This window comes from Bidens hawaiensis, unplaced genomic scaffold (genome assembly GCF_021521415.1).
Source record: "Bidens hawaiensis isolate Kalapana, Puna unplaced genomic scaffold, B.hawaiensis_p1.1 tig00001717_1, whole genome shotgun sequence".
Taxonomy (NCBI): domain Eukaryota; kingdom Viridiplantae; phylum Streptophyta; class Magnoliopsida; order Asterales; family Asteraceae; genus Bidens; species Bidens hawaiensis.
In genome coordinates, this window is record NW_027491097.1 from 2461967 (window position 1) to 2477505 (window position 15539).

General features: G+C 30.6%; 2 protein-coding genes across 2 annotated transcripts; one reads left to right on the forward strand and one right to left on the reverse strand.

Annotated features, from left to right (window-relative positions):
- Window positions 1-6939: 6939 nt before the first annotated feature.
- LOC143594859 (uncharacterized) lies at window positions 6940-8809 on the forward strand. Its single transcript, XM_077074064.1, has 4 exons — window positions 6940-6951; window positions 7039-7116; window positions 7206-7310; window positions 8603-8809. Exons 1-4 carry the CDS (start codon window positions 6949-6951, stop codon window positions 8678-8680), a joined length of 264 nt encoding a protein of 87 aa, XP_076930179.1. The 5' UTR covers window positions 6940-6948; the 3' UTR covers window positions 8681-8809.
- A 3309-nt stretch (window positions 8810-12118) lies between these two features.
- LOC143594869 (uncharacterized) lies at window positions 12119-14802 on the reverse strand. Its single transcript, XM_077074071.1, has 4 exons — window positions 14688-14802; window positions 13059-13406; window positions 12695-12983; window positions 12119-12621 (listed from the first exon to the last, which is right to left on the reverse strand). Exons 2-4 carry the CDS (start codon window positions 13395-13397, stop codon window positions 12602-12604), a joined length of 648 nt encoding a protein of 215 aa, XP_076930186.1. The 5' UTR covers window positions 13398-13406; window positions 14688-14802; the 3' UTR covers window positions 12119-12601.
- Window positions 14803-15539: the final 737 nt, after the last annotated feature.

Genomic DNA, 15539 nt, shown 5'->3' on the forward strand with positions numbered 1-15539 from the left:
GATTTTGTATGTAATAGTTTTTCTTTCTTAAAGTTATTTAATGATATTAATCGTTACTAATATATATATATATATATATATATATATATATATATATATGTTTAAGTTCAAGAAAGAAATCAAATTATTGCAAGAAATGAGAGAAATGAATATGAGCCACTAGTTTTATTTTAGGTTTTAAATATTTAAAAAACAAATAAAAAAGATGTAAATGCAATAATAATAAATGCACTCTCTCTCTCTCTCTCTCCAATTAATACAACTAATATAACCATAATAAATATCTCTCTAATTAATATATATCAAACTAGTTTAATTATAATAATTAAAAAGATAAAAACACTGCGTTAGTTTTATTTTTTATTTACACATTCTTCATTTTATTCAACATAAATATAATTTATTCATATAATAATATTCTTTATATTAAAAAAATAATTTCCACTCAATTTATTAGCATGTTTTTAACACTAAATATCAAAACATAATATATATATATATATATATATATATATATTTCAATTGGTATGCCTATAAAAATTATTGTCATAAATAATAATAAAAAAATATTATACAAATGTGTCCACTAAATGTAAACAATGAATATACAACCTACGCAAAGTTATATAACCTACACTTGTTTTAAGTGATTAAAAACGTACAACATACAAAAAGCATACAACTTACATATGTAATCCGACTTCAACAATTATATAAACTACACAAAGATACACATATCCTACACATGCGTAGATTATATGTTTTTCGTATGTAGGTTATATGTTATTTTTATTTTTAGAACAAGTGTAAGCTATATGTTTTTGTGTAGATTGTATATTTTTTATTGACATTTAATGCAAACATGTGTAAGATAGTTTTTTGTATTATTAATCACAATGTAACTACGTGTTGATGGATATTGATATGTTGAGTTTGAAAAATTTGTTTTGAATAAAAAGAAATTAATGTATGAATAAATTGTATTTGTGTAAGATAAAATTTTCGTGTGTAGGTTATATGTTTTTCGTGTGTAGGTTATATGTTTTCGTGTGTAGGTTATACGTTTTCGTGTGCGTGCGTATTTCATTGATGATAAATTTTGAGTGTAGATTATATGTTTTTCGTGTGTAGGTTATATGTTGTCTTATTCTTAAACAAGTGTAGATTATACGTTTTTGTGTAGGTTGTATCCATTATAATGTAAGTATGTTTTGATGGATATTAATATATTGAGTTGGAAAAAATTAGTTTTGGATATAAAGAAATTTTAATGTAGGAATAAATTAAACTTGTGTAGGATAAGAATTCAAGACATAAAAAATAAGTTATAAAAATAAATGAGTTCTTAGTATTTTTCAATTATAATAATTTAATTAGTTATATTAATTAAGTAATTAAGTATTATTGTTTATTAGTTATATTAATTGAAGAAAGAGATTGATTAATACTTTTTTTATTTAGCTTTAAGCATTTAAAACTTAAAACAAAACTAGTGGTTCATATTCATTTCTTGCATTTCTTACAATAATATCATTTCTCTCTTGAACCATCCCCTATATATATATATATATATTTATATATATATATATATATATAGCACTCATGATTTTGTATGTAATAGTTTTTCTTTTCTAAAGTTATTTAATGATATTAATCGTTATATATATATATATATATATAGCACTCATGATTTTTCTTTATTCAAATATCGCATAAATAGCATTATTGGTGCATATACATCCTTTTAATTTAGTTATGTCACATTTATTTTTACCTAAAGTTATTTTTTTTAAAAATGAAAAATACATTCCCACTACATTAAAATTTTCGTAAAAAATTCTTTATGATGGTAATAAATTTGTTTGAAAATAATTTGTATGTTACAACTTAATTTTTATGATCAATTACAAGATTTGAATGATATTTATGATCCATTAAGTATTTTGATCAATTTAATTCAAGCTCAATTCACTTATAAATAAAACTTCATTACTTCTCATTTTCTCACAACAAAATTTACAAAAGATTGTTGATATTCTCTCATTTGGTGATTTTCACATACTTTGATTTATGAAGTCAAACCATGAAGTTCAAGATTTCTTCTTTTATTATCTAAGTTCTTTTTTCTGGTATGTCATGTTTGTATTTTCTGCTTGTTCGGGTCGTTTAGAACTTAATGTTATATTAAAATTTATCTAACATAAGTGTTAGTTCATCAAAAGCGAACCTGGCTCGCTTATGTATTTATTCGGTTCGGTTTAGTTATTTTATTTATCCAACATCTAAAACTAATTCTTTTCATCTCACTTTCTGAAATATAATATTTTTTTACCATATCGGAAACGAACCCAACTAAAAGTTGAGTTCGGGTCCAACCAGAAATGAACCACTCACTTAAACTCGTTTCAGACTGTTTTTATTTATTTATTTTCTTTAAAGCCTTTTTATTTTTTTTTATATTAATCAAATAATTTATTAAAAATCATTATATACTAAGTAATATTATTTTAAAGTAAATAAAATTTGTTATATATTATTTTTATCATTTTTCACTCAAAAACTAACTTTTAGTTTTCGCTAATTTCGTGAAAACCCGATTAATATTATATCATTATTTTATTTCATTAATCTTCATAATACCCTAACTTAATTGTTTTCGAGATAAAATTATACCGTTAAAATCCGTGTTCAATAAATGTTATAATCCTCATTTTAATGATAAAATAATAATTAAATAATATTAAAACCATAATAAAATCGTTAAAGTTCGTAAGACTTAAAAATATTATTATTATAAAATGCCCTTAAAATAATTCATGATTCTTAAAACTATATTATTCAACCTTTACAATTCCATTAGTAGTTTTTAATTATTGTATTTTTTACTTATAGTTCGTGATGTTCAATCGCTTCAATTTTACGCGCTTTTGGTGTTATTTCAAGTTTAGCTTCAATTTCTAGGTGAGCTTCTCATACCCATGTTTACTCTTTTATTAGTTTTGATGGTAGCATATGTATCTTATAAACTCAAGTATTTACAATTTCGTTTACAAACTACAATTCATTACATAAACTTTTGTGTTTACTTGATTACTTGCTCGAACTTACTTGCACGTGGTAGCCTCAATAAGTATGATCAAATGGAAAGGGCCTCATTATCCGAGTATGTTGGTTGTTACCAACTGGAAAGGACCTTAATTGTGCGATTATTTCACATGTTTAATGAAATTGTATGGTTTTTACGTATTTACATCAAACTTGTGTGAACTCACTAACTATTCGTTTAGTTGACTTTATTTTATATATATGCTACAGGTATAATTCATTAGAGGATGAGACTTGGAAAATACACTAGAACTTAGGTTATATTAATAAATGGACATGTTGTTAATTGTTCTTGTTTTTTGTGTATTTCTTTATCTTCGAACTTATGTATTTGATGCTTATATTGTCACTTAATAGCGTAAAATGTGTTTTGAGCAATCTGTACGTCACATTCAGGCGTTTCCGCTTAAGCTGGGGTGTTACAGGACATTACTACTCGGACGTCGTATAATCATACCATGAGGATGAGGATGTAATACCCACCAACCATAAAAACAGTAAACACACAATTCATATAACAATCAACAATTAATCGAGCAATATCACAATCACGCAGATAATGGAATTGGTTTGAGTATAACAATAATTTCAAATACGCATAAGGCCCCTAAAACAAAAATAGGAAAAAGGTGATGTGATTACTAACCTTTAAAATTAGTCAAACGATAACGAGAAGGCGGTTAGTTAGTTCCACGATGAGTCTTGACGATATGCCCTAATTTTATGTTATAATTAAATAAACAATCTAACGACGTGAAATAAGCAAGAAATGAAAAGTGAGGGTTTAAAACGGATTTGGGATTGATAAGACATTTAATAAATTTTTTAAAAGCCGAGTTAAAACGCAATCAATTAAAATATTATTATAAGTCATATATTGATTTTTAAAATAATCAATCGTCAGTTTAATATTACATATATATTTATATATTAAACCAAAGATCTCACTTTTAAAAGCTCGGCGAGTAAAAACAACTTAGATATTTATTTACTCGCTAACAAAAATTGATATATTTAAAATTATAATATCTATATATATATATATATATATATAGAGAGAGAGAGAGAGAGAGAGAGAACAAGATTATATGTAATAAGTAGATTTTTCCTAAGAAGTGTAGAAAGTGTGTTTTCACCATTAAATCTAATAAAACACACCGCATAATAAACACAGCGCAACTAAAATAAAACACACCGCACAATAAACACATTTTCCATACCCGCCATTAGATCAACAAATCTAACGCACCAGATTACTTCTTACACCTTTTAAACAAACTTCACTTCTTATTTTAACCCCACCATATATATATATATATATATATATATATATATATATATATATATATATTTATATTTATGTATATATGTGTGTGTGTATGAAAACGTTTGAATGAAAAATTAATGTTAAAAGTTTAGCGTGCATCGATTCGTAAAGCTAGTTAGTTTATTTATTTATTAATATTAGGTTTATTCGAGACTTATATGGATATGATATATATACATATACGCACACACATGTATTGGTATAATATATATGTATTAGTATAAAATTGACGGACAAGTTTACACGATAACCATGCTTTAACGGATAAAATTGTTTTTAATATGATTATAAATTAATAATTAATAAAAGAAATAAAGAATAAACAAAATAATAATAATGAAACAAAAAAATAAAAAATCGGGTCGGGGGGGGGAGGGGCTCAAACCTGTTCGGTGCTTTTACAAACATTTCACTAGCCATATGGGCCAGTGTCTAACTTGGATTGGTAAATGGTAATAATAATACTTAAACACACAGTCAAGACGATCTATTTGATTAAGAACCCTAATTTATTTCAATCCCAAAATTAAAGACAACTGTCCTCTGGCAATCCAAATTGACAAAGGGCTTTTGTTAAGCAAAAAATTCCGATCAATTACCTTATTTGGTCACGAATTGATAGAGATAATGAACTTAGGGTTTGCGGCCTTGAACACAACTCAAATGGATGTGAAATGGCTTTGTTTTTGCTGAAATTGTTAGGGGTTTCGACTAGCGATGATCAAAGGAGTATGTGGAACAAATGAATTGCATTATGGACATGTATATATAGTGATACAAAATCAAACGGTCCGCGGTTCGTTTTTAATGAAAATTGGATGTCAATTACTGCCATGAACCATGATCAGACGATGAATTAATGTGTTTTCCATCACTTAACGATTTAGTAAAATCAATTACGTGATATTCCTCTTGGATTGTTGATTAAGAAAGCAAAGGAAATAGGGTGTTGGTGGGAAAAAGAAGAGGGAAAAGAGAAAAAAAAAACGAAGAATAAAAAATAATATTTTAAATATTTTGCTAATTGGTCCTTGATGTTAGAGTGTGGAGGCAGAAGTGGTAAAAACAAATGTTAATGGTGGTTTTCGTACTAGTCTAATAGTTATAACAATTTGTTTAACGGATAAAGGAAATCGTGTAACGAGATAACGTAAATATAACATTTCAGGATAAAATGGTTAATACACTTTATTTTATTTAATAACGGAGAATAATAATAATAATAATAATAGCAAGAATAATAAAATAAATTAAAAAAAAATAAATGAGTAGGGTTTTTGGGTCCGAAAATTGACAAATGTTACATGGAGTGTCCCACGAGCTTGTTGTTGTGGCACCGACAACATGTGCTCCTTATGTGACGGAGAGATTAGTTCACGGTGTCCCTAGATACAAGTGTGGTACAAAGCTATTAGGAGACGTATGGATTAATCCTAGATCTGTTTCAGTTTCTGTTTCTGGGAATGAATGTAGGTGTGTCAACCTGCCTCATTCTTTGTGATTGGTATACATGAATGCCCCATGTATATCGTCACCTATGTTTACTATTATTGTTTAGCTCGTGAGTACATCCGTATGATATGAACTATCTGTTACTAGTTAACCTATATGTTATTGTTATGAAATTTGTTACCGTTATGAATCATATGTTACTGTTCTAAAATATTTGTTACTATGTTGACTCACAAGTTATTGTGTTTACTTATCCGAAAGTGTTTTGACTTATTGATTACACAAACTCTTTTACTAATTGCGTATTGTTTATCGAAATTGTTTCATTATTACCGAAAATTGTTTTGCTATTGCCATCGTAAGTTATTTTTAAATTACCATGTTTACCGAAAATGTTTTAATACTCGAGCCTATTATTTCATACTAGGCGTTCGGCTCATTTCGTAAACATTTTTCTTCATAGGTTCACAGATTACTTTGGGTGGGATGGAGAGAGTGAATTAAACTTTAGGATGATTATGAAGATTGCACTTCGATGGAATTATGTCTTCTGTCTATGTATACCTCCGTACATTGTGACACGTCAACCCATTATGGGGTGGGGTGTTACACCTTCAATTAGGGAGGCGGGGAAAGAAAGAGTAAAGCAAAGAAACGCAAGCGGCGGCTGGCGACATGGAAAGAACTACCGGCAAAGTGTTAGTGCAACAAAGGAAAGTTCATAATTCATAATTATAAATATTAGTGCAATAAAGGAAAGTTCATAATTCATAATTATAAATATTATATCTTAAAATTATAAATGAACACAAAAAGTTTTAAGGTTTTTTTAGTTAACGAATTCTTCAAACGAGCTATTAATTAAATTCATCATATCAAGATATACTTGGTAAAAAATCATCACTCGCATCGCATGAAAGATAAAACTTGAACATCTTACCTAGTCGGCTAGTGTTAACATGATTGACATAAAACACGAATTTTCCCGAATGGAATTGACCCCAAAAGAAAAGAAAAGAAATCAAAAGACGGCGAGTGGACGTTACACAGATTGATCTTCAACAATGGTAATTTTCTTATCTCCTCCAGCAATTTCTTCTTCGATCTAAAATAAACCCTAAATCGTTTATTTATCATTGTGTTGATGAAAACAGGTGTGCATAGCCTGTTTGTTGCCGCTCTTCCTTGTCCCCATCGTAAACCTATTGCCGCTCCTTTTTGACCTCATCATGGTATGTATGTATATGTATGTATGTATGTTTATTTAACAAATTATTACTATATATTTGATTGGAATCCTATGTATGTATGCTTATTGCAGGGTCGAGTTTACAGGATCTTGGGATGGGAGTACCGCAAACCCGAACGTGCTCCCGCAGCTTGTCCCTATAAACCTAATCCTAACAACACCACTCAAACTCAAAATGTAAGAAACAATTTACAATTTTCAATTATGTTGTTATCAGTTAGATCTGAATTTTTCTTCACTTAACATATGCATCAGTTCGAACAACCGAGACCAATAATCGCTTTATCGAAAATCCATAACGTTTGTTTTAGTATGTTCACGCCTCGTTTGATAACCAAAACCAAACTTAGGCTCAAAGCCTTAACTTCACATAATCAGCCAACCAACTTTTTGCTTAGAATTACATGAAAATGGAGGCATTATATTAAAGCCAAAATCATTATATTATAACAAAATGGAGGTATAAAAGCTAGAATTATATCAAAACCTGGAAATATATGAAAATATGAATGATTCAGTTCAGTTTCAGTTAATTCGGTCGATTCATCTTTGGTTTTGGTTAATTGTTCAGTTATTGCTCACTCCTATTTCATGATTCATGGAGTCAGTTATTTGATTTTGGTTATTGTTATCACTTTCACACAAGGTTTTAAAACATATATCTATTGATATTTGATCCTACATATGCTAAGATATTTTGTCAGCTAGATACTTTCTTCTTAATTCTTTTGAGAACTAAAGTAAACTTCTTGTGGTCATCACATAATCAAATACAAATTAATGTTTATAATAACTAACTAAAGCTAAGTCCATATTCAAAAGGTGACAACCGTTCCAATTCCAACCTTACAAAACTAACTAGTATTCTTACTAAACAATAACTACGTCATTCAGATTTTTTTTCTAGAATTTGTAGCCTATGTTTCTAACACGTCTTAAAAGAAACGCGGTTACTTAACGGGTTTAACAAAACTTAGAGATATGCAAAACTAATAGTGGAACTATGGAAGTCAAATAGAAGGGTCAATGACCACCATAACAAGCGCGATGCACAGTTTATGTCCACAATTGTTAAATAATAATCTTTTCGAAAACCATAACTTTGGACGCAGATCTTTCACTCATGTTACTTTGAAACTTTGAAGTGAAATCAATAACTCTCATTTAAGATGGACCTTTTCACCCATGTCTCTAAAAAAGATATTATTACATTACTAGTCTAAATCTTTGAATAAATCAGTTTAGGCAGTCCTGTGCATTAAAACATAGACATTGAGCCTGGTTGACCCTTTCCTGTTTTAGCTGAAGTTTTTTGTTTGACACATTCAACTCAATACACAACGTCACAAACCAAATCGACCCATTTATGTGTAAACGGGCCAAAATGTTTTCTGATAATTTGTTTCTAGGTGATTACATACAGTCTTCATTTTTTGTCACAAGTTCTAAATGGATAATGTTGATTGTAGGGTGCAGGAGAGCACAGCGTTATTGGTTCTGATGTCGTTTATAAAGCATTACCGGCCGATGATGCTAAACTTGATTGAAGTTATTATGATTGTACTTCTATCTTTCTGTGTGATGTTATTTTGTGTGGATGGTGATAATTTGTGTTTGATTGTATGCTGATGGAATCTCAAACTTTTATATTTTCTAAACTAATTAAAGTTACTAAAGATGGGATGTTATTAATGAATCGTTCCGTTTTATATGTCTTCATCCGACCGACAGGATGACAAAAATTTGAAACCCAAAACATGGTTCGGATTTGTTATCTAATTGTTTGGGCTTTTTTTGAATACCTGAAACTGAACTAATAAAGTCGTTTTCACATATATTAGAACCAAACCATTGCTTATCTACTTCACCTCATAAAGGCCATTGTTTATTTCTTCTTTATTTTTTACTTCTTTATTTTTTGCTTAAAATACTTTTTCTTGGTTTTTTGGGTTACAAAAGTTTATTTTGCTTGGTTTAGGCTTTTGGTTAATGTCTATTTTCTGGAATTTCAGTTTCTGCTTTGTATCCGATTTTTTTTATCATGATTTTGACTATTTAGTTCTGGTTTTGAGTTAATGTTTCAGGTAGGGCTGTAAACGAACCGAACGAACAGGAACAAGGCCTTGTTCATGTTCGTTAACAAAATAATGTGTTCATCAACGGTTCACAAACATTTACCGAACGAGATTTTATGTTTGTGTTCGTTAATTAAGGAAATGAATGTGTTCACGTACATAAACGAACACAAATAAAATCGGCAAAGCTTATAGATTGAGACCGATTTATTCATCAATGCGAATAATGAAAGCCTGTAAACGAATCAAACAAACACGAATATTTAATCGAACAAATATTTATGATTTTATGTTCATGTTCGTTTATTAAAAAGTGAACATTTGTGTTCGTTTAAAATCAAAGGTGCTGTTTGTTTTTGAAGACAAAAATTGTCTGCAATCTGATTTCATCTGATTTAATGTCTGCAACTGAAGATGTGGTCTGAAGGTCTGCAATCTGAAAACATAATACTGTTTGTTTTATAAACTGGATATCGTCTGCATAAGCTGAAAAGTAGTTACTTAATTACAGTAGATAAAAGTCATTTAACGTTTGTAAACTGCTAATATAATTGTTAGTGGTGTACGAACTATGGAAGTGGGTGGTAGTAGCAATTGTGGTAGGCGGTGAACGGTGGTGGTGGTGATGGACGGTTGTGGTGGTGGGTGGTGGACCGTGATGGTGGCCGACAATGGGTGGTGGTGGTGATGAACGGTGGTGGTGGGTGGTGGATGGTTGTGGCGGGTGGTGGCGGCGGGGTGGTGGATGGTGGTGGCGGCGGACGGTGGGTGGTGGTGGATGGTGGTGGCGAGTAGTGGTGGCGACGGACAGTGGGTGGTGGTGGTAGTGGACGGTGGTTGTGGCCGACGGGGGTGGTGGTGGTGTGGACGGTGGTGGTGGTGGGTGGTTGACGGTGGTGGTGGTGGCGGCGGACGGTGGTGGCGGCGGACGGTGGTGGTGGTATTGAACATTGGGTGTTGATACTTGATATGATGTTAAAAAGCGTGAACAAATGTGAAGATGGTGAAAAAAGCTTATTTTTAAGACCATAAAAGCAGTTTTCAGATTTTTTTTTAAAACAAACAGTCTTCAAGAGCTTATGTTTGTGCGCCCGCAGACATAGGCTTCTTGAAGACCTTATAAGCAAAAACAAACACAACCTAAATAAACATAACTGAACAAAGATAAATGAACATATGTGAACAAATGTAAATGAACACAAACATACATATATGAAAACATTTAAATGAACACAAATTAACAAATATAAAACCTTTAAATAGACGACTTATCCGGATAATATTTAATTATTTTTTAATACATAAACGAACATAAATAAATGGACATAAACCAACGTTCATGAACATAAATAAACGAACGGAACATGTGTTCATGTTTGTCCGTTTAATTAAACGAACACAAATTTTTTGTTCATGTTCGTTCGTTTATTTAAATAAACGAATTTCCCGTCGAACGATTCACGAACAGTTCACCGAACGTTCAGTTCGTTTGCAGGCCTAGTTTCAGGTTATGGAGATAATTTTCTTATTATTTTTAGTGTGGAAATTATCAATATAACTTTCATGTGTGTATACATAATCATTTACGTAGCGTTAGTGTGTGCTTAACAAAAATAAAAACAAATATCAATATAAACGAAAAGAGAGAAAAAAAAAAGAGAAAGAAGTTCTAGTAACCTTAACAGCAAAAAGTGGAAGCATTTTCCGGTGTTCTTTGGTTTTGTTTTGTAGGTCGGTCATTTTTGCTTTCAAAGTTTTAAAATTTGACCCGAAATACAACCCAAATATCTGACGGTTTCTTGGGTTCGGGTTTTTTGGGTTGATCAAGTTTCTAGTTTCTAAGAATTAAGAAAAAAACTTGGTTACACAAAATCAACTTAATTATATAGCTACGATATAAAAGTCGGTCTAACATAATATATAATACTCTATTAAACAGTTAAGTGAAATAGAATAAATCATAATCGAACTCGATTGAACCTATTAATTGAGTCAACTGTCTCAAAAATCTTTTAAACCATACTCTATTAAACTGAATATACCGTAATCGGTTAAACCATACTTGATTAAACAGTTAAGTCCAACAGAAGGCACCATAATCGAACCTGAACTCGACTAAACTTACCAATTGATCAAATAGTACCATAATCGAACCTTTTATTGAAGCAGCCTCAAAAATCATAATCGGCTAAACAAAATATACCAAATCGAACTCGATGGAACCTACTAACAATATCGGGTTTTAAAAAAAGAGTTATTCTGGTTTTTTAGGTTGACCCGAAACCCAAAAAATTAGACCCAAGAACCAACCTGACTTACTTTGGTTTGAGCTCAAGCTAGCCTTTTCTCGAGTTCGGGTTGGATTTGTTTTCAAGTTTCGGTTAAAAGTGACAACCCTGTTAGAATATGGTAATGTATCCTTTATCCAACTCTTGATGCTCTCATTATACATGAGTCCAGATACAATTCTGAAAACACTAATATTTGTATTGACTCACAAATTGATTAGATAAGCATAAAGTACAAAGCTCATTATTTGACTTGCTTCATGATGATGCTAAATATTTGATTGGCTGTATACAAGCTTTAAGCCATTTAGTAGTGGAACCAATTTTCTAATTATCAAGGACTCAACATGGGAATTCTTTTAATAATGTAGCCTCTTAACAGTCATTAAGAGGTTACCTCTTAATGGTTAAGAGGTAGCCTAAAGTCGGAATGGTTAAGGTTATCTTTTAACCATTAAAAGGTTATGAGTCATTAAGAGGCAGCCTCTTAATAACTGTTAAGAGGCTACCAAACAGCCCCTAACTTGGATTGAAGAATGAAACTCCCAAGTTCGTTAGATAGCCACAGAAACAACCTCACTTCCACCATTATCTGCTGCATTATAAAATGGAAGGTGTGCACTAACATGTAAGTAGCAAACGCCAACAACTATTGCAGGTAAGACATTTTATTTTCATCAAAGTTGGTTTTCAACAGGACCACAAATACACAACAATCACAAAAGCAAGTAGGACAGGTTCAGTAATCAAAATGAGCCGATGTAATCTAGCATCATAAACAAACCCAAGATCCATTACTAACTAATAAAATACCCAACAAAACTGTACGAAGTTACTAACAAATAAAAGCATACAACTAGATAAGTGCATCCTAAACTCACTTAGAACATCATGTCTCTTAGCACATCCAACCGTATATGAGAGGGACAACTAAATAACGTCCTTGCTTTCGCTTGGTTGGCCACCAAGTAATTTAAAGCCCTTGGTATTTTATGGGATTCCAAACCCATCGCCATCAATGCATTGTAAATTTCCTCACCTGTGTACTCCCGAAGACAAACTCTTTCTAGTATTTTATTGCTCTCCTGAAGAACTTTATTTCCTTCTAAAATAGCATTAGCCACACTGCAAACACCATTCATACTCATAGAGATTAAATTTTCATCTTCTTGTTCAACTTTTCTTTTTCTACTCTAACATTTATTTGCACTTGAAGACTGCTCAGGTAAAGAGGACGTATGATGTACCACTTGAATATCATCATGAATATTGTATTGGCCCTCCAATATTGCATCATTGGCAGCTATGAAATCATCCATTTCTAGAGCTGTTTCAATGTTAATGTTGTCATTCTTCTGCAGTCGGCCATTTCTTTCTTTAGCAGCTTCAGCTTGTGCACCAGAATCTCTATCACTTGCAAAAAGTTCTAGCATTTCATTAAAGTTTGAGACTTTCTTTGCCTTCAACGCTGCAGCATCAGGGTTTGACTATTTAACAAAATCAAGATATTTAGTATTATAAACGATAATCTAAATATTCAAGTAAATAATTACAGGACTTACATCTATTAATTTCTCCCAGACTTCATCACTTGCTTCTATTAAATGAGTAGTTGAATTCCATGAGAACCCACTCAATGACGTTTCGCGAAGCACATCGTACCATTGAGAAAAACGGGATTTCAACGTTTTTAAACGATTCTTCAAATGATTTTTGGTAAAATTCATTTGAAGCTTTGTGCTCAGCTCCTCAACCATATTGTTGTATGCTTTTGTAGTAAAATTTCCATTAACCCTATTACCGTTATCCTGTTGTGTTATCATGGATTGTATGAATGCATTATCCATATTCTTCGTCCACTTTAATTGTTCCTTCTTTCCACTTGCTTCGTGTTTGCTCATGATAACTTTCTACAGGATAACATAAATAAAATCCACATAGGTACGTACATATGTAAAGGGTTGCTTATGCAAAATAAAACTAATACACACAAATAAAAAAAGAACCAAATCACCAATGAATTGAAACCATAACAGTCAATACAAAATCAAAATGAAATACTACAATGTACTATTCTAAAACTAGTTTTGACACATCTATTTCAATGTTTGAACACATCATATAGCTAGTCAACATTTCAGTTCCAATTGAGATTCTTAGTTGTTCGTAGAGGTGAGAAATAACCGCACCGGACAAAACCTAACCGAAAACTGAATTGACCGAGAAGTGGTTATCAGTTACTTTTTGTACCCTCGATTAACCGAACCGAACCAAACAATTTATTTTCATATATTTCTAGCTTTTATACTTCCATTACATGTATTTATATCTCCATTTCATGTATTTTATATCTATCTCCCTTTCATGTACTTGAAACTTGTAAGTAAAGATTTTTGCCAAAATTAGATTTTGGTTATTAACCTGATCGACCCCGTGAAAGTGATAATATCAAACCTGTAACCCAGACCATAGGATACCGTTCGATTAATGTGGTTTACGGGTTTGGCGGGTAAATAGTCAAAGTGAAATGAAGCAGTATAAGAATGGAATCATCAAAATAAAGACATTCAACATGCTGCCAATTTCCTCAAAAAATAAATATAGTAGTTAATTAAAAAGAAACAATTATTACATAGAAGTGCACGTTTACAGTGGCAGATGTCTGATTTCTAAAGAATAGGGTACAAATGTTGGAAAATGCTAACAATGTATTTTGTTAAACCAAATATTTGTAGAATATAAACTAGTTACTACAAGGAAGGGAGAAAGACAGTAATGAATATAAGTGAATAACTAACTACTAACACACACTCATATAACTTAAGTGATGAAGATTTTGCATATTGAAATTGAGTATAAAAACCAAACATATAAAGGAAGGGCTGAGAATCAATAAGAGATTATTATTATCTATATCAGGCAGGGTTGAAGAGAGTTTGAGAAAGTATGTGCAGCAAATAACCTATATGTGGTTAATTGAACTAACTGCATACTCAAGTACCACATCATATTAATTATAAGACATACTATTAATGTGCGTGTTGCTTTTAAATATATTAGTTTATGAAATATTGGCAAAGATGTAATCAAACGCGCAGGGGACTAGTTATTATTAATTAATTAATTAATTGTTTGATATGATAATTGATTACTACAACCCTAATTGAATAGAATAGAATAGAATAAAATACCTGAAAGAGAAGAATCGAGATGATAATACAGGAGCCGTTTATTTATTTATTTAGGGTTTTCGAATGAATCATTCCAATTTGCATTCACAACCGACGACGACTGCCTGCTTTCAAATTAGGGGGGTATCTTCACAAATCAAACCTTTTAACTTCAATTTTTATTTTATTGGTAACTAGTTTGAGGTTAAACTCTAGCCATTAAGTAAAATCAACTTAACAAAATGATTATATATTATTAATACAATTATAATTTATATTAAAATTATAAATTTTATATAACTAATTTACCCAAATATGTTAGAAATAAGTAAAAAAACTTCATTGTTCACTACATTTGTTGTATTAGTTGGTATACATTGTTTATCAACAATTAAAATCTTTAGTTCATGTCTGATTGTAAGAGCGTCCATAATGGTGGATGAGTAAAAGAAACTAAACGCGTCACATCAGCTGTAACATTAACTCATTCACTTTCAAACGTCAAAAGCTCTCATTTCTCCTCCAACACTACATCCACTTTTAAACATCCCTCTATTCCACATAATCACTTACTTCTACATTTTCTTTCTATAAACTAAAATACTTTTATACGTATCTTATTTTTTTATTTCTTATTATTTAAATATATATAGATGGTTATTGCTTTTAAAAAAAATAATATGGTTACCGTTGGTATTTAAGCTTAGAAACAAATAATATTTTTACCATTAAAAGTAAAAACAAACAAAAAAATTATTTTATAATTCAAAATGAAAGTTAGTTAAAGTGGGAGGTTGAAATTGGTTTCAAAATTTAAATAAAAATTAAAAATTAATTACATTTGACCCACTTATCATATTTGATTCGTTGAGT

What these genes read in the sequence shown, in the direction of transcription:
- LOC143594869 (XM_077074071.1), bottom strand. Translation starts at nt 13,397, where the DNA reads ATGAGCAAACACGAAGCAAGTGGAAAGAAGGAACAATTAAAGTGGACG. An exon ending in TCTGGGAGAAATTAATAGAT is followed by an intron (nt 12,984 to 13,058) that starts GTAAGTCCTGTA and finishes TTTGTTAAATAG; the next exon opens with TCAAACCCTGATGCTGCAGC. An exon ending in GTCTTCAAGTGCAAATAAAT is followed by an intron (nt 12,622 to 12,694) that starts GTTAGAGTAGAA and finishes TGGTGTTTGCAG; the next exon opens with TGTGGCTAATGCTATTTTAG.
- LOC143594859 (XM_077074064.1), top strand. An exon ending in TCCTTTTTGACCTCATCATG is followed by an intron (nt 7,117 to 7,205) that starts GTATGTATGTAT and finishes TGCTTATTGCAG; the next exon opens with GGTCGAGTTTACAGGATCTT. An exon ending in ACACCACTCAAACTCAAAAT is followed by an intron (nt 7,311 to 8,602) that starts GTAAGAAACAAT and finishes TGTTGATTGTAG; the next exon opens with GGTGCAGGAGAGCACAGCGT.